Source organism: Nicotiana attenuata, chromosome 8 (assembly GCF_001879085.1).
Source record: "Nicotiana attenuata strain UT chromosome 8, NIATTr2, whole genome shotgun sequence".
In the NCBI taxonomy this organism is placed as follows: Eukaryota; Viridiplantae; Streptophyta; class Magnoliopsida; order Solanales; family Solanaceae; genus Nicotiana; species Nicotiana attenuata.
In genome coordinates this window covers 31,571,714-31,588,771 of record NC_031996.1, presented here as the reverse complement: position 1 = coordinate 31,588,771, position 17,058 = coordinate 31,571,714, and the positions used below count along the sequence as shown (strand labels likewise).

At 35.9% G+C, this 17,058-nt stretch overlaps 3 protein-coding genes across 5 annotated transcripts; 2 read left to right on the top strand and 1 right to left on the bottom strand.

Moving 5' to 3' along the window:
* Positions 1,850 to 8,973, top strand: LOC109231188 (protein TPX2-like). Of its 2 annotated transcripts, XM_019396767.1 has the most exons (18): positions 1,850 to 2,278; positions 3,006 to 3,152; positions 4,199 to 4,288; positions 4,566 to 4,719; positions 5,064 to 5,163; positions 5,700 to 5,750; positions 6,262 to 6,359; positions 6,444 to 6,522; positions 6,592 to 6,651; positions 6,848 to 6,934; positions 7,170 to 7,228; positions 7,447 to 7,525; positions 7,598 to 7,663; positions 7,754 to 7,816; positions 7,987 to 8,061; positions 8,151 to 8,195; positions 8,329 to 8,439; positions 8,691 to 8,973. In XM_019396767.1, exons 1-17 carry the CDS (start codon positions 2,104 to 2,106, stop codon positions 8,389 to 8,391), a joined length of 1,491 nt encoding a protein of 496 aa, XP_019252312.1. In that variant the 5' UTR covers positions 1,850 to 2,103; the 3' UTR covers positions 8,392 to 8,439; positions 8,691 to 8,973. The 2 variants fall into 2 exon arrangements, with proteins under 2 accessions (XP_019252312.1, XP_019252313.1); XM_019396768.1 differs by lacking the exon at positions 8,691 to 8,973 and having other exon boundaries at positions 8,333 to 8,434.
* Positions 8,747 to 11,836, bottom strand: LOC109231187 (guard cell S-type anion channel SLAC1). 2 transcript variants are annotated; one of them, XR_002068767.1, is made up of 4 exons: positions 11,176 to 11,836; positions 9,916 to 10,721; positions 9,295 to 9,811; positions 8,747 to 8,807 (listed from the first exon to the last, which is right to left on the bottom strand). XR_002068767.1 is itself a non-coding variant. In XM_019396766.1 (3 exons), exons 1-3 carry the CDS (start codon positions 11,689 to 11,691, stop codon positions 9,460 to 9,462), a joined length of 1,674 nt encoding a protein of 557 aa, XP_019252311.1. In that variant the 5' UTR covers positions 11,692 to 11,836; the 3' UTR covers positions 9,139 to 9,459. The 2 variants fall into 2 exon arrangements, 1 of the variants encoding a protein (XP_019252311.1); XM_019396766.1 differs by lacking the exon at positions 8,747 to 8,807 and having other exon boundaries at positions 9,139 to 9,811.
* Positions 13,844 to 15,329, top strand: LOC109231840 (stellacyanin-like). The gene is made up of 2 exons (XM_019397464.1): positions 13,844 to 14,114; positions 14,836 to 15,329. The coding sequence occupies exons 1-2, from the start codon at positions 13,949 to 13,951 to the stop codon at positions 15,177 to 15,179; spliced, it is 510 nt and encodes a 169-aa protein (XP_019253009.1). The 5' UTR covers positions 13,844 to 13,948; the 3' UTR covers positions 15,180 to 15,329.

Genomic DNA, 17,058 nt, shown 5'->3' with positions numbered 1-17,058 from the left:
TTCGCGTAATTGTTGGATTTTGCATCGACAATAATACTTTAATATTTTTTTCAAACAAGTCAAATAAATATTCAAGATTTCAATATTCAATTAAACTGTAATATAATAAAATAATACTAGCAATCTCTCTCTTGAAAATTAAAATACTTTTCATTTGAACTGCAGAAGCCGGGGGACCCCCAGTTGAAGACCTGACAAACGAACAAACCGTTAGGGATAATATTGCAATTAAATTGAACAAGAGGGGTTAAAAGTTAACAAATGTCAAAGTTTTCAGACTCGCTTGACAGTTTTGAGCCGCCCGAAACAGAGCTCAAACTCCAATGAGAATTGCCTTTTCTGCCCAAAGACAAACAAATTATCCTATTTGCCCCCCAAAATGACAATCCAATCCCCATCTCGTTTTAAATTTCAAAAATTCAACACTACAGACGCATTTTTTCTGAATTTTCTGAGTCTCACCAAATGATAATTTGGAACTTTTTGTTGAAAATTACTTGTCACTGCTCTACATGATTTTAGAATGATTTAATAGATACTCTCCACTTTTGAACTTCAATGTCCTTCTAATTAATGCTATATAAATTAGTTTATCAGTTATCAATTGAAAACAGGTTTTTATCGTTTCTTTAAAAAATTGTTTGAAATTCTTTTGCAAATTTTCAAAATTTTGTTTGCAAAGTTTGAAAAAAAGAAGAAGTGACTCTTTTCTCAAACTTTGAATTTCTATTTCCAACTTTGAAAAATTGAAAATTACAAATACTTTTATTATGTATTGAAAGGAAAATATTACCCCTTTAAGTTTGTATAAAAACAAGCCCACCACTCTCCTCCCAAGAACAAGAAAAAGAGAAAACAAATTCAAAATGGGAATAAGTGACGAATTAACAATTATTTTTTGGGAAATTTTTGATTGGGATGTTTGATTTTAGATTCGGTATATTTATATTGAATCGTCATTCAAGAGATTCAAAAAACATAAGACGCTAGGAACAATTTTACCAATGTTGCCACCGATTCATGCTTAGTTGGGACTCCCACTTTAGACTTTTGGATGTTATCAACTCCTATTTACGATAAGACTAAGATTGATAAATGAATTTGTTATTTTCCTCTATGTTATAAACAATTCCTTAAGTATATAAACAAGTAAGTGGCATGAAAATTTGAATTATTGTAGAATTTGAATGTGATTGTTTCAAAAGTGATTAAACAATTACAATGAAAAAGAAACTAAATTACAACCATGACAGACCCATTGTAATATCACAAATAAGGTCTGAGGAGGGTAGTGAAGTTAAAGAGGTTGTTTCTCATGTAACCTCGATTAAAAAAAAAGGCTAATCATAACATTGTCGATAAAAAAATATAATACTAAATAAACCACGAATAAAATAAAATAAAATCATACAAGCAATCTCAAGCAATACGATATAGAAGGATTCTTTTTCCTCCTTGTATATGGTTGACCTCACAAAGTTTTATAAATATTGCTTGAAATTACTTGTATATTATTATTAAGTTTAAGATTTGAAATACGGAGAATTAAATGTCTTAGTACAACCAACGCTTAAACAAATTAATTTTATGTAGTGTCGTGTTGTTTCCATCACGAGAAACGAACCTATTCACACTCCAAATACAATTTTTTTTCTTCAGCAATCCTAATACAAACTAAAATAGAAAATATATCAACAAAATGAAACGAGGTAGTGATAATAACTTGCAAATTTAAGTTAACAAAATTGACAAATAATATAGAAGGGCATAATAGTCAAAGCAGAAAAAGATTTATAACGTTATATCTCACCTAATCGGACCACCCATACCCGTCTTTTCAAAAATTTCGGATCTTTCTGAACACAATCAGTGGCCTCGCCGCTACTAACCAGTCTCACTACTTACTGCTAAATAGTACTCTTTTCCTCTGTCTTTTCCCTATCCCAAATCTCCATGAAAAATCGTTACGTCCCTTATATTCTTCCAATTCTTCTCGTTTTTCTATACACTGACTAGGGCTTTTTCAGTGTTCTATTATTTTCAAATCTCGCAGCTCGAGATCACCGTTTCTGTGTGAGAAATCACGCTGAGTGTGTGTTTGAAATGGAGGAAGAGATGATGGAGGATATGGTTGAGTATACGTTTACGGTAGTGGAGATTGACCTCGATTACGAGTATGATGCGCCTCGTTACTTTGATTTTAGCCGTGACGAGTCTTTGCCTGAGACTCGTCAAGCTGAGAGCTGGTTTGAATCTGCCGGAAGCTATCCTCCTTCTCGTAAGTCACGTTTTTTCTGCTTTTTCTTATACTCAATGTTTATTTTCTTTTCTTTTGTGCTGAATTTTGGATTTTTCAGAACTTATATTTTGTTTTCCTGCTCATTTCTAGCTATTTCTTACAAGTCACAGTAGGATCAACTCTACTATTGCGATAATGCCAATGCTATATTTCTCACGTTATATATTTTATATTTTAGCATTTTCCGGACAAAGTTTTTTAGCTTTTCCTGTTCATCTTTTTTTTTTTTAATTTTTTTTTATTTATATAAACGTCATTATTTAAAAAATAAAAATATTTATTTTAGCATGGTTACTACCTTTCTACATATTGTGGAAGTGTTAATGTATTGTAAATATCAATGGAGAAATAAAATTATATTTTTAACTAGACTTAGAAGAAATATTATCGATTTTCAGATTCTAATTGCATTTTCATTGAAGTAACACCTGGTGTGACAAACTCAAAGTTAGTATCGTCCAAGTAATCTGTCAAAATGGGAATTATTTTGAGTTTTTTTTTTCTAATAAAAGAGCTGGAATCTCCTCTATGCTATTTTCTTTGATGTATTGAGCATTATATGACACTTCTGGTTTGCCTTTTTTATTTTTTTGCTTTAATTTTGGTGAAGGATCTGCTTAACATTACTTAGGTTAAACCTCATTCTAGTAAAATGAAATTTGAAAATTGTGACACTATGACTGATATTTGTTCTGTGTTGTTTAAGCTTTTGTCACTAGGTTAATTATGAAGGCGGATGATTTGTTGGAAAGCATTAATGTTTCTCCGAAAACCAAAGTTGATGAAAACATGAGTTTATCAGATAGTGATTCTGATATAGAGGTCGAGCAAGGGGTTCCTGGTGCAATAAAAGGTGTTTATTTTACTTGAATTTTATGGTTTGCTGTTATACCAGAAATTTAATATGTTCTTTAATTTGGCATTGAGCATTTGCTTTTAGAAGTTCATAATCATTTTGAATCTTTCATATTTTTGCATGTGGTGACTGAAACTTTGCTGAGATGCAAGCTATTTCTTTACGCTGACTTCATCTGAAATTACACTCCGCAATAGGGTAAAAGCAGATACTTTTGTATGCATACAAATTTTTGAATCCCCTTGAAGAAAAGAAGCTTTTAGTTGTAGTGGCAAAAGTGGTTCGAGAATTCTAAATGTGGCATCTTGACATTCTTTTTATCCTCTTGTTATAATTCTTGGCTCCCTCACTAATACTGATCGAGACTCTTCAAAGCCTAAGTTATAATAGAAGTTATTTCTTACAAGATGCTAAGGGAGCATATGACTGTTCCTTCATCCGGTGCTGATGAGCTGGTTCATTTATCACTTCCGGTCCCTCTGTTCTATGTAGACTTTTTTTCCCCTCTCAAAAGAGGAACTGTTTCTCCTAGTTGTTTACTTTAATATAGCAGTCTTACTTTGGTAATTCTCTACAACTTTCTTGCACCGATGTTGATAATACTTGCTCTTGTTTACTCCCTTTGACCCTTGGTATGACCCACTTTGCTTTTCAATCTTACAGAAGGATTAGTCTATCTAAAAATGGTAAAAAATGCATAAAAAATAAGATTGTAAACACTCATTTTCTTGTGCTAAATAAGATCCGTAAAAGCATGGATATACCTGATGCTGAAACTTAATTGATGTTCCCATAATCACGCCTTTGTTACCAGTTCTATTTTCTGATTCAAACCTATCCCCAGAGCAACTTGTTGCTGTAAATCCCTCTAACTTTGAAGATATGATTCATTAGCCTCCACGTGCATGTAAAGAGGACCACTCCTAGGTCCTACCTTAAGCTGCTTATAATGAATACTGCTGTTCTTATCATTATGCCTCCATGCACTAAAGAGAGGTTTCATACTGATATGCTCTAGTTTTCAATCTGATTTCATTTTACAGAAGGCGAGGGGAACAATGCAGGACATTCTGCTAACTTAGAAATTAGCAATGCCGAGAAACTTCTATATCAACTAAGACAGCTGCCTTCAGGTGCTTTTACTTTCTAATTTGACAATAGTAAATGTTTCACTTTTAATATTTAGCTTAAAGAAATATCTCCCAAATGATTAATATTCTACTCTTAAAATTAAGAATTTGTTCTTGTGCTTTCACAACTCAAGTTGGTCGTTTAAATGATATGTATATGTATGTGAATGAGTATTGCCGATTGTACAGCAGTATCGCCAGGCAACCATATTGCACTAGGTTTGTGGTGTCTTTTTACTTTGATAGGTTCACATTTATATTTGGTGCCATTGGTTTACAGGGTTGACATTCTACAATCACATGGCTAAAGATACCACAAAAGGTAAAACCAAGTGTTCAGGGAAGCCATCTTGTCCCAGGACCTCAACCCTCATGAAACCAACCGCAAGTCACTTAGCCAAACAAAACCCACTTCGTCCAGTTGGTGAATCGAGGTTGGAATTCCTGATTTTCTTGGAATGCTCTGTTTAAGTGCAAAAAAAAAAAAAAAAAAAAAGAAAAAAAAGAAAAATCTTTTGTAGTGCTTTCTTGGTGATCTTTTTAAAAGTTTTTGAACAGTTAGAACATGCAATATCTTCGAACAACAAGAGATTTAAATGTGTTTATTTTATTTTTATATTCCACCTTTTAGTGAATGCTGAGCAAACTCTTGCCACTTTGCATGTAATTGGTTGTGAATAAATCTTGTTTGATCATACAGAGGACCTCATCACTGGCCCTGCTAAATACTTTACTGGTATGTGATCTCTTTGAAACACCTCTTTCTCCGGTATGCTAGGTTACCCACATTTTTGGTTGAGACGAATGGAACAAATTCTGCTGTGATTGAGACTCAAGCTGCCAAGAGACAAAAACTTGAGAGTGGTCATCTACGGAAGGTATTTTGCCCTTTGGATTTTGCTTCTCTTCGTTGTGCCATACTAATAATGAGTCTCAATAACTATTAATTTTCTGCTTGCACTTTAGCGGTGTTTTTTCCGTTACCAGGATCAAGTTGATGAATTTTTGGAGTTAAATTTTCTGCTAATTAATTGAATAAAAGTTAGAAGTTGAGAATTTACATGGGAAGCGTGTTACATGTTGGATTTTTGACATTTCTAATTATTGGAGTAGATTAAAAGAAGTGGTAGACAGAGTTAGTTTGTTCTCACTGGAAGAAAAACACGACCCTTACGCAAAAAGTAAATTCGAAACATTTCTTGGTCTTCGCATCTAGTCAGTTGACCAAGTTCTTTTCCAGCTGTGCAATCTCGTCAGAAAACACTTAGGCATCCTCTCTCTTTCCGATGTTCAAGTCTATTTCCTCGTCTGTGGACTTTTGGCATCTCTCTGATGTTAGATTTCTCATTTTTTTTACCTTATCAAAGAAAAAGATTGCTCATTTTTATGAAAAATATCTGTTTCTGCTTTACAGGTTGCCGAAGCAAAGCCTGTATTTAGTTTTGTTCATAAGGCACCTAAGCGAGTAAGTGTTTTCTCCCTGTTCTATTATTTATTTGCTCATGAAAGAAGTTAGAAATTTTCCTTCAGGTGCAATTAAACACTAGTGGCTTTCTATTTTTCATTCTTTTGGTCTTGTCTGTCCTCTATATTTTCCCTTTACCTGTGATATCTTTTCCTTAGTTGACAAAGTCTTCCCTTATGCCCTTATATGAAAATGTCGGGAATCTTCTTCAGCTGTTTCATTTGATCGTGTCTTTTCTATATATTTTCCCCATAGCTATGATGGTTATTGTTGATATAGTAGTTCAAAGTGCAAGCTCCCGTATTTTTACATAAATGATGTCACTATTAATATATACCTTAGTTTTCAACCATTAGCCAGGCCCATGTTTGAGTGGCTGAAGAATGTCTTTAGTACAAAGTTTTGGGGAATTCCTAGTCTAGAGCTCTGGGTTTATAGACGTTTAACCATAAAGAACTTTTGGCGATGACTGGGTTTGGAGTTCAGACACACATGTTGAACGATCTTGCAGGATGGAAAAGTTGATGGCAACAACACAGTGGCTAAGCCCAGAATAACTATTCCTAGAGAGCCTGAGCTTCAAACAACTCATAGAGCACAAAGGGCAAGGTCGATTTCATTAACTGGTTTCAGTTATCTTATACCGTCTTTAAGGACCATCATCAATATGTTAACATGACATTTCGATTTCAGGCCAAAGGTTAGTGAACAAGCAGAAAATTTGGCGCCGACAGCTATCCGTAGATTCAAAGCTCTTCCACTGAATAAAAAAGTTAGTAGGCATATTTTCTTAGTGGCCATTGCCTCATCTGCATGTTGTTGACAACTGTCTATCTCACAGATCTTTGAAGGTCCTTCTTTGCCTCCAAAAAGAAGCAATCCACGACTTCCGCAGTTTCAAGTAAGGAATCAGACTGGTGTCTTTGCTTCTTGTCCGTTCTTAAATTACCAGCTCCATTCATATCATACTGTCTGGCCTAGATGACTATGGGAAATAGTCACTTGTATTCCCTGAATTTTCACTTATTGTAGTGCTTTTAAGCATAATTCTGCTGCTAAGTGAATTTAAATTTCTCTCTTGACACATTGGTTTTCAGGAATTTCACCTGAAGACGTCAGAGAGAGCCGTGCAACATCGTTCAGCCGTTTCAACTTCTGCGGCCAATTCTTCTACTAGTAACAAGGTAAACATATCAGTTCTTATCACGTATTATGCTTATGCATACACACTTTACTTCTGATTTAGCTTAAATGGCTGACCCAGCGAAATGGAAAAATGACTAGTGGCAACAACCATCACAGATTTGGGAACTTGTAGTGTTTCCCTCTTTGTTGGTAGCTTCTTCCAATTATGGTTTTGCTAGCCTGCAATATTACACAAAATTGCAGTTCTGATGAAGTCTAAGGTTCTGTTTGCAGGTGTTGCAGAAACCCATTAATAATTCAATCATGGAATGTGGAAATAGAGAATTCAGAAGGTGAATCTTGATATACTTGTGGAATTGTATCTCTTATATATTTATGTGTATTTGTGTTGAATAGCAGCCTATGTTGTTATCACAATCCTCTCTATTTTGTCGTTGTTACATTTTTAATTTATTTATTTTTCAGTTAAAAGATTGACAGGTCAATGATTGTAAATGTAAATTATTTTAAGGGTGTGGATGACTAAGAAATGGGAACTTTTGTTTATCAGAGTTAATCATGTAGAGGCTCCAAAGCAGGAGGAATCTACATCAACTTACAACTTTAAAGCTCTTCCCCTTAATAAAAAGGTACGTTAAGAAAATTCGGGAAGATTTTATGTAAGGAGTTCTGGGAACTGAACAACTATTTGCTTTATATAGATCCTATCAAGTAAAGGAGATATTGGAGTATTCCGTAACACCAAGAGGGAAACCACAGTGCCAATGGTAATACCAGAGATGTCTAGTCTTTTCAGTTGTTATTGTTATCTTTGAAATTCCAATAATGACGCATGAATTGCTTTGCCTCTGCCACAGGAGTTCAATTTTCATACTGAAAAGAGGATTCATCATAATCCGCCAATTGATCTGTTTAATAAGGTTGAATATTTTGCTTCTTTACTTTGATTGTTTAATATGGTTGAGTATTTTACATCTTTACATGGTTTGATGTTCTTTTGGACACAATATTGCAGCTTTTACCATACGTTTTTTGTATTCTTACATTGTAGATCATCAAATTGTGATAAATCTTTCATGGTTTTTTTCAGCTCTCTCTTACATCTGAGCCCCAACCTGCTGGAGTGCAGTTGAAAGCACAAAGACCATCCTTCTTTCAGTCAAAGGTTCCATTTATTTCTCCATTTTTTTTTTCTGATCTTAATTAATTAAACAGTGTACTGATTTTTGATTTTGTACGTCTTTTTGGTACAAGGGCTCTAAAGAAAATAGATGGGCTTATTTCCAACAAAACCATGAGGTAAACTCTTTTTATTCCCTGGCTGCTAGCTTTTTCCATCTCCATTCATGTTTCTAATCAGCTTTTCAAGCAGCAATATTTTCAGTATCATGTTTACAGTTAACTTTAATCAGCTTAAAATTCTTCTTTTAAGATAGTACACACGGAGAAGGCTAAACTAGCTGATCTTAAAAGCAAAGCCAATTCAGTTTGGTAGTGATGTGGGGATGACTGAAGTTTGTCAAGTCTCTAGCATCATCAACAGGTACACAGTTTTTCTTTCTTCTTTTTTTCTTGATAATCAAGTAATCCAGAGGGCCAGTGGCGAGCGCACAGTTTGAAAGTCCAAGGAACTCGCTGGGCTCGCCCCTCTACCCTTATCCACTTAAATAGTAGGCTTTTGTTTGCGGCAGGGTTCGAACCCATGACATGCTCGACCAAAGCCCTGGGACAGTTTTGCTTTATCTTCTTACATGATCCAACTTATCCCATTAACCTATATTTCAATTCTTGTAGGAGTTTGGGCATTCGGTAGAGGCATAATGCAGCACATTTCTTAGTGTTGATGAACCCTCTTTGCTTGATTCAAAAGGCAGACTGAGACGATGTAGCGATGCAGTACATAAAACCTGTCTGAAATTGTCAAGTGTGTTAATGTACACCCCAGCTTTATAATTTTTTATGTAAAAATCAATATCTACACATGTAAAAGGTCAAATACAAACGATGATGTTAATCACCGTGTCATCATGTGAATAAAAATGAGCAAGTGTTGTTTAGTCGGAGCTGTTCAGCTTTATTTATCAATTTTCTTTGATTTTGCTGTGTTACCCCTAGTAGTAGCTTCTGAATGTGACACTCTGGAGTAATTTTTATGAGCTCTGAAGATATCGACATTTATAAGTAGTGACGTGGTTAGTTTGTTGTCTGGTGGCATACTACAATCAGGCTGGAAGATTTTGAGTGATTAATTATATTGTGTATCAAATGCCTGAAAAAAATTAGATAATTACAAATGCAATAGATTGCTCATTTTTGGCTACTGATATTGAACAATTCTGACAGATGGGATTATATTTTGACTAAAATGACTATATGATGGTAGGAAAGGCTACTAGACCTATTAATTGTTTCCTTTTTTCTGGTCACTGCATCTGAAATTTCTCATTCCCAGTAGCGGCAATGTCTTCGTGTCTCCTGCTTGTTGTCTTCAGAACTAATTGCTTGATTATATATTGCCGCCAAGTACCATATTCTACAATTATGCAGCACTATTGATTTGCTATCACTTCTCCTCATCAGAGACAGACTCTTTGTCTCCTGAATGATGTTTCCTTATTGATGTGACAAATGAAAGAGGGGACTGTTTTGTCCAACGTTTCATCAAAGGCTTCTTATCCTTGTTGTACCTCTTCTTTGTTATGGCAATGGCAAGATCATTAGGGAACAAGGTCTTCCAAACAAAAGCATGTAGAAGAGTGGAGACAAATAATATGAAGACCATTGTTGTCGACATGAACGAAAGGGCCAAAGCCAGAGCCTTGGTTATGAAAGAAGGAACCTCCTCTGCATACTTTATGGATGCTATTGAAACTGTGGTCATTGGAAAAGTATAAGACCACCATGCGACTGAAAATCTGCAGATAGTCAAGATATTAGTAATTATGAGTCCAAGACATGTTTTTCTCAAAATTTTAAACTTTTGTGCAGTTCTCTTATGTTTCAGGGATAAGAAAGTGACCTGAATCCTCTGAAGAAGTTGGGACGCACAACCAACGATAAGTAGAGAAATAATGAAATGAAGTAGCATGTCCTTGCCAAGCCATCAAATTCATCATAGATAGCACCCCAAGCAATGCTAGCTGCAGCTGGAGTTGCAATGAACATGGAATAAACAGGGTGCAGTTCCTTAGGCAACGCTTCGCTCGTTGGCAACCTTTGATATAATGTGACAAACACCACAAGATAATGTGCAAAACCAATAGCCCACAAGAACTTGCCAGGCTCCTTCCATCCCACTTTAGCAGCCAAAATGGCTCCCACGAAATTCCCAATTACAGACAAATGAGAAGATGGGTTGGCTACTTTAGAAAGACGCCTTTTCCCTCCCGAAAGCCATTGACCATAGATTTTGAGATTGAGGAAGAAGATAGGGGCTATGAATACACACCAGATGGCAGGGTGAAGAGTGCCTGGTGCTATTTTAGGTGGTGTACCTATGGCTAAAAACATGCAGACAATCCATGGAGCAAAAAAGAAGTTGACCCTCACCGGATGAGAGTATTCTCTCCTTATAGCTTCAAAGTAAAGTGCACATTTGAACATGTAGGTTGTGAAAACTGCAACTAGAATCCCCACACCTAACAGCCAAATCACAAAGTTAATGAAAAGTGGAACATGGAGGAATTTGGTGGCAGGACTTAGAGCAAGAGAACGCCAGAGGATGGCTTGACTGCTAAGACCTAGGCAGATACCAAAGCAACCAATAGGGAACCTAAGCAGGAAAGGCCATTTTTCATCTTTTGGAAGAAGAATATCCTCAGAATCCTGCAGAAAAGATAGTAATGCTGAATCACAACTGAGTTAACATCTATGCACTGACAGTGCAAAATAATGCACAATATCAGATCATCTGAAAGATAACTACAAGTAACAATCCATAAAAAGTAGGATTCGTAACCTGAAAAATGATGTCATGTTACCTGCTATAACAAGTTAAAATACATTGAAAGTGTAAAATTCTTTACGTTGCTAGTGTAGAAAGAGGGCATCCCGCATTCACACAGGGTCCGGGGAAGGGCCGCACCCCAATGGATGTGGTGTAACCAGCCTACCCTAATGCAAGCATTAGTGGTTGCTTGTATGGATCGAACCCGTGGCCTATAGGTTACACAGAGACAACTTTACCGTTGCTCTAAAGCTCCCCTTCCACCAATGTAAAAACCATAACAATTTTATGCATTCATCGTTGAAGTTTTGGAAATGAAAAGTTGATAAATACCTTGACTTGATCAAGTTCAGGTCCTCTAAGGGCATCAAAGTATCTTCCAGCAGGTACACTCTTATTGATATTTTCATCAATTCCTCCTTTAACATTATTATTCTGAAGATCAATTCCACTGTCTTTTCTAAGTGGTATCTTTGATGATTGTCTAACAAGAGTAGATTTAGTCCTGAACATACTAAAATCCCCTTTATTTCTTGCTTCAATACCAGTTCCATCAACACCAAATCCTCCAAAACTCTTTCCACTTCTTCCAAGTACTTTTCTCTCATTTTTATCTTTAGAAGTCTCTCCATTGAGTACAGAGAAGCCTGTTTCTAGTGACACTTGCCTGCTGAAATTCCTAGGAGCCCTTTTCATTTCTCTATTTTTCGTAGGCCTGTTGAATCGCTTGTCCGATTTATCAGCCATATTAGAAGTGTTGTTGTTTTCTTCCTTATCTTCTTCCTCTTCATGCAAGACTTCATGAATGTCAACTAGATGGTTTCCTACAGAATTTGATCCTACATTCATTTTGCCACCTTCTGTAGTTAGCGATAAGTCGACAAAATATGGAGTATTCTTTATTTCTTGGTATAATAAGCTTTTTTTATGGTTTGTCAAACATGGGATAGATCACGAGAAATGTGAAAAAGAACTTGTGTAGGTGGTGGTTATCAACTTGGATGATTAAGTGGAAATTGTAGCTAGTAAACGTGCAAAAGTGTAGCTTTTTAGTAGGGTTTCTCGTGAGTATGACTTCAACAATCAATTTGTGGTTTATAAAGAAACCATTACAAGAAGTATTGATGAATATGACAATGTCTAATTTTATGGTTTGAAAAAAATAAGTGATGCTCTACATTTGAGAGACACAGTTTCTTGCATTTCACGGGTCTAAACCAAAAATAGAAGGGTCAGTGTAATAAGAAAGTGGCATTGGCTATGGACTTACCTCACAACTAGGGTGCCATAAGGAAGTGAGTTCAAATGGTAGTTGAATCTTGATTACGACCACCTATGGTCATAGCCTATGGGTCAAAAAATATATGTTTTAGATTAGTGGCGGAGCTAGAATTTCTTCATAAGGGAACTTCAAATATCGCAAGAATACTAGACTTGGGATTCGAACTTGCGACCTAAAGGAATTCTTGATCCACCCATAGAAGCTTCATTAAGCAATAATTTATATGTATACCAACAAATTTGGTTTAATCCTATTTGCATAGTATAATTTCTCGACGAAGGAGGTTCAAGTGAATTCCTTTGAACCACATAGTTCTGCTCCTATTTTAGAAACTTCAATTACCATCCTTCCCTGTAGCCGGTCCCCCATGTAATAAATAAAATTAAAAGAAAATCTTGGCTAAGCACATATCACATGACCCTGTGATATGGATTTTGAATTTGTTCATCATGGTCCATTAAATGCTTGGCCACAGCACCAGCAGCCAATACAGCCTCATGGTATGAGTGGTGAAGTTTCACTTGAGAGTCTTTATTAAGCATATACCTGAATCTTTTTTAAACATTGGCATAATTGCTATTTGTAACATCATGCAGCATGTCCATATTCCAGCTTAGACAAATGATGTATTTCCTGAGTTTTGGGTTAAGGACAACAGAGCCAGAATAGGGGATTTAATATCTACTTTATATTTTTTTAGCGACGGGGAAACCCCTTGCACCCTCTAGTTCTGCCCCTAGTTAAGGATGGGTGAAGTACACAAATAGGATGGCCTTGAATTTTTATTCCCGGGCTGAACTTCAAGTTTAATAAGTATTGCCCCTCGCGGGGTCAAACTTTAAAGACCGCTCCAAAAAGTGTCACATTTCTGCAATTTTTTTTGTTAAGGATGGACTTGTACATGAAGAATTGGGCTCGAAACATTGTAGTAATATGGGCCTTTCAGACAATCCAATAACTGTTTTTTTGTTGATAAGGGCCCAGTCCAGTAAATGCCTCCAACTTTTGTAGGCACATGCTCCACATGTATTTACTTGTTTTTTTGTCACTAGTTAAATCATAAATGGGAAGGAGATTTCAATATACTTTCCCCATTTTTATTAGAGTTCAACGTTTACGAAATGAGCTCCTGATGTAACGAATCCAAATCGATGGCGAATCAAGGTAGCTTGCTTAACAAGCCAATAGGCAAATTAATTACCGAATAGAACATGATGCAAAATATATGGTACATCTATCGTGTGAAATATGACTTAGAAAAATCTCCATTTTATGTTAGGTAGGCACTAAACAGCATCTTATTTACCTACCCAATTTCTAATTACTGTTTTTGTAGCTCCTGCTCCGTAGCATATTGTTCCAACTTCGAAGTAATAAAATAGATTTTGATAGATAAAGTACCATTATTGATTATAAAAGTGAGTGATTTTGTTACAAGAATGGAGCATACTTAATCATTCCACCCATATTATTGGCAGAAAGAAATTTAAAAAAAGAGAGGTAAAGTCGGCAGGAATTAGTTTAGGCACAAGGTAGCGATCCCAAAACAATAGACCAAGTCATTGTAATTAACGTATCTACAGACTACAATCCATATATACATATTCCATTTATAATTTTGCTTAGACGGTGTTATTCTTTAGGCAAAGTCGTGGAGATTGTGAAATTGTCAAGATTTAATGCCGCTATTAGCCGGCTGGCTTGCTAATTTTACTAGCAATTAACAACATATAAATAGGTCCCTAGTTTCACCACTTTCATATCATCTATAGCATTCACAAATATTCTACACTCCAAATTTTTTCAATAAATCTTTCAATCCCAATGGCCTCTACAACTTTGTTGATTGTACTAGTTGTTGTTGTTGGAATGGTTGCTGTTCCAGCAATGGCAACTGACCATTTGGTTGGTGATGATCAAGGTTGGAAACTCGACTTTAACTACACCGCTTGGGCTGCCACTAAAGAATTCCATGTTGGAGATAAGCTCAGTACGTTCTTTAGCCTCCTCTCATAACATCTGTAACGTATAATCATCTAAGGTTTAGATAGAATACAATTTAATTTACTTAGATCTTCAACACGATTCGTATCCAGCTTGAGGAATATGGATTCACATGAACCCATACTCTTCTCCCTAAACCATGTATATAATGTTATACTTCTTCAAAATTACTTAAATATATGTGTGTGCGCATCCGTGCTTAAAGACTCCTATGGTGTAATTATTATTGGGTGCACCTCTACAAGTGAAATTAGCGGTTCAAATCCCACTCCGAATAATCTTGTTTTGGCATGAAGTATACAAATATTTGAAATTTACTAAAATTTCAAAAAGAATATAATTTTGAAACTATAATTTTAAAAGTGTAGTGAGTTCATGGTAAGATACTAAAGTTTAACCCGTTAAATGTAAATTCTAGATGCAACAGTGCACCATCCTCTTGAACTCCTGCATCTGTGCCTCTGCCCTTATGTGCAGACCTAATTCTTTTTCATGGTCAAACGTATATTTCGTAATGGGTGGTTAGACCTTGAATTCAGTACAACATCTACTTCGTTATTGAATTGTGTGACAATCTTATTTAAAAAAATTAATACTCATGGAAAGAGCACACTTTAATATAAGCAATAGTACATTTGGTATACAATGATATAAATTAACTGTGTAATTTTGGGATGTTTATTAAACCAAAATTTTTGTGGTTGCAGTCTTTAAGTACAAGAAAGAAGTTCACAATGTGTATAAAGCAGATCAAGCTGCTTTCCAAAGCTGCACACCAAGTAATGATATTACACCCATAACTTCAGGAAATGATGTAATTCCTCTCACAACAACAGGCAAAAAATGGTACATTTGTGGAGTTGGCAAACATTGTGAAAAGGGAATGAAATTGGCTATCAATGTTTTGCCTGAATTTGGATCTCCTTCTCCTTCACCTTCTTCTCCAAATGGTCCTGCAGCTCCTTCTGCTGCTTCTTGGATTGCTCCTGATTCCAAATTTGTTGCTTTGATTGTTGCTGCATTTGCCATGTTCGTCGCGATCATGAATTAAGGACGGATTAATTCGTGTTTTTTTGGGATTAAAAGAAGAGGTGATCGAACGATCATATATGTTATTTTGTTGTTGTTGTTATTTGTATTCACATTTTAATAAGATAATTGTGCAATCAGCAGTGTCTTGAGACTAGCTTCTGGACTGTAGTTTAATTGGAACTGTTGTTCAAAGTTCCACATTTTGGATTTTTTATTCTTAATTTGATTGTGTTATCCAAGATTTGAATTTGTTATATTCTCGGTGATTACAATGGTATATCCCAAAACCTGATTTTAATATGTGTATATTACGCTGATACAACAATAACAGACCCAATATGGTCTCAATAGATGGGGGTCTCGGGAGGGTAATGTGTACGCAGACCTTACTCCTACGTACTGAAGGCAGATACCACTTAATGATCTTTGACATTAGGGATGGCAGTGCGCGGGGCGGTACGGGTGCGGGACAGGTTTGGCAAAATCCATAAAAATTTCAACCCCGCTCTGCATAATTATTTTTCAGTTTTCAACGCACCCCGCCCCGCCCTACTCCACTTAAGTTGTTTTTCTTTCTTTATTTTTTTTCTAAAATAAAATAGTTTGAAATTTTATTATTTTATAAAATGGAGAGTTTAATAGAATCACATAAATATATAACTGAGAGAGTATTACGCCTTCTTTCAAATAAATGGGTTACTATCATTTCCTATTACTAATACGATATCTTGACTTAAGTAATATCATTTTATTGAGACTTATGCAAATTGGTTAAGTATAAATCAAAATAGCATTCGTGCTAGTAAAAAAGAATCTGAAATTGTAGTTGAAATAATTGCATTGTTTCAAAAAAATAAAATTCCAAATTGCTCCACATTGAACTCGCATTAAACCCGCAACCCGCCTTGTCTCGCTTTAACAATTAAAAAAATTACTTTGACCCGCCCCGCATAAAAGTAAACTCGCCCCGCCCCGCCCCGTATCAAACAAAATTCGCCCCCTCCCCCTCCAGCCCACTCCATTGCCATCCCTATTTGACATTTACTGATCTTTCCAAGTGTGTGGTGGTGCTGACTGATATTGATGGTTACGCGGTAGAGGCAGACGGTAGAGGAGGTTCGTAGTGGTGGCTGATGGTCGAGGTGGTTGATGGCTGTGCGATATAGGCTAATGATAGAGGTAACTGTTGGTGAAATTGGTTGATGATGATAATTATGTCGTGACGATTGACTATGGCATTGTTAGCGATTGTAACAAATAGTGCAATGATAAAATGTAGCATTTAAAGGAATCTTTAAGGTGAATGTCTTAATGATATTAAAGTCTCAATTTTAGCTCTCTCTCTCTCTCTGGCGTAGAAAACAATGAAAGACCCCATCATCAACTCCGATGGGGAGCCGCCTCTGCACATGCCCCCAAAACCCCCTGACATTCCCGATGAACTCCAGCGTGGGGAACAAATTGTCCAAATCCCCTCATTCAAAGAAAAGCTACTAGCTTTTGAATCAATGGCAAATATCAACCAAAATATCCAAGAACATCCCCCATCCCCTACCAATTCTTACCTTCAAGACTCTCAAAGTGACACAAACGTAGATCTTATGTTACTAGATGCTCCCACTTCCCGTGATAAAGAGATCACAGGAACCAAACTAAATACTCCCACTTCCAGTGTTAAAGAGATCAAAAAAATCACGCTAACACCTGCTGACCGGAGTAGGATGTATGCACCATGGAAATACTCTGTTATTGTTAAGTTGGTTGGGAAAAGAATCCAACATCAATATCTAAAAGAAAAAATCACAAAGATATAGAAACCCACTGAACCGTTTCCTCTAATTGGTTTGGGGCATGATTTTTTTCATTGTAAAATTCTCCAAAAAAGAATATATGTCCCT

What these genes read in the sequence shown, in the direction of transcription:
- LOC109231840 (XM_019397464.1), top strand. Translation starts at nt 13,949, where the DNA reads ATGGCCTCTACAACTTTGTTGATTGTACTAGTTGTTGTTGTTGGAATG. An exon ending in CCATGTTGGAGATAAGCTCA is followed by an intron (nt 14,115 to 14,835) that starts GTACGTTCTTTA and finishes TTGTGGTTGCAG; the next exon opens with TCTTTAAGTACAAGAAAGAA.
- LOC109231188 (XM_019396767.1), top strand. Translation starts at nt 2,104, where the DNA reads ATGGAGGAAGAGATGATGGAGGATATGGTTGAGTATACGTTTACGGTA. An exon ending in TTCATAAGGCACCTAAGCGA is followed by an intron (nt 5,751 to 6,261) that starts GTAAGTGTTTTC and finishes ACGATCTTGCAG; the next exon opens with GATGGAAAAGTTGATGGCAA. An exon ending in ATTCTTCTACTAGTAACAAG is followed by an intron (nt 6,935 to 7,169) that starts GTAAACATATCA and finishes TTCTGTTTGCAG; the next exon opens with GTGTTGCAGAAACCCATTAA.
- LOC109231187 (XM_019396766.1), bottom strand. Translation starts at nt 11,691, where the DNA reads ATGAATGTAGGATCAAATTCTGTAGGAAACCATCTAGTTGACATTCAT. An exon ending in CTGAACTTGATCAAGTCAAG is followed by an intron (nt 10,722 to 11,175) that starts GTATTTATCAAC and finishes TCTTTTCTGCAG; the next exon opens with GATTCTGAGGATATTCTTCT. An exon ending in AACTTCTTCAGAGGATTCAG is followed by an intron (nt 9,812 to 9,915) that starts GTCACTTTCTTA and finishes GACTATCTGCAG; the next exon opens with ATTTTCAGTCGCATGGTGGT.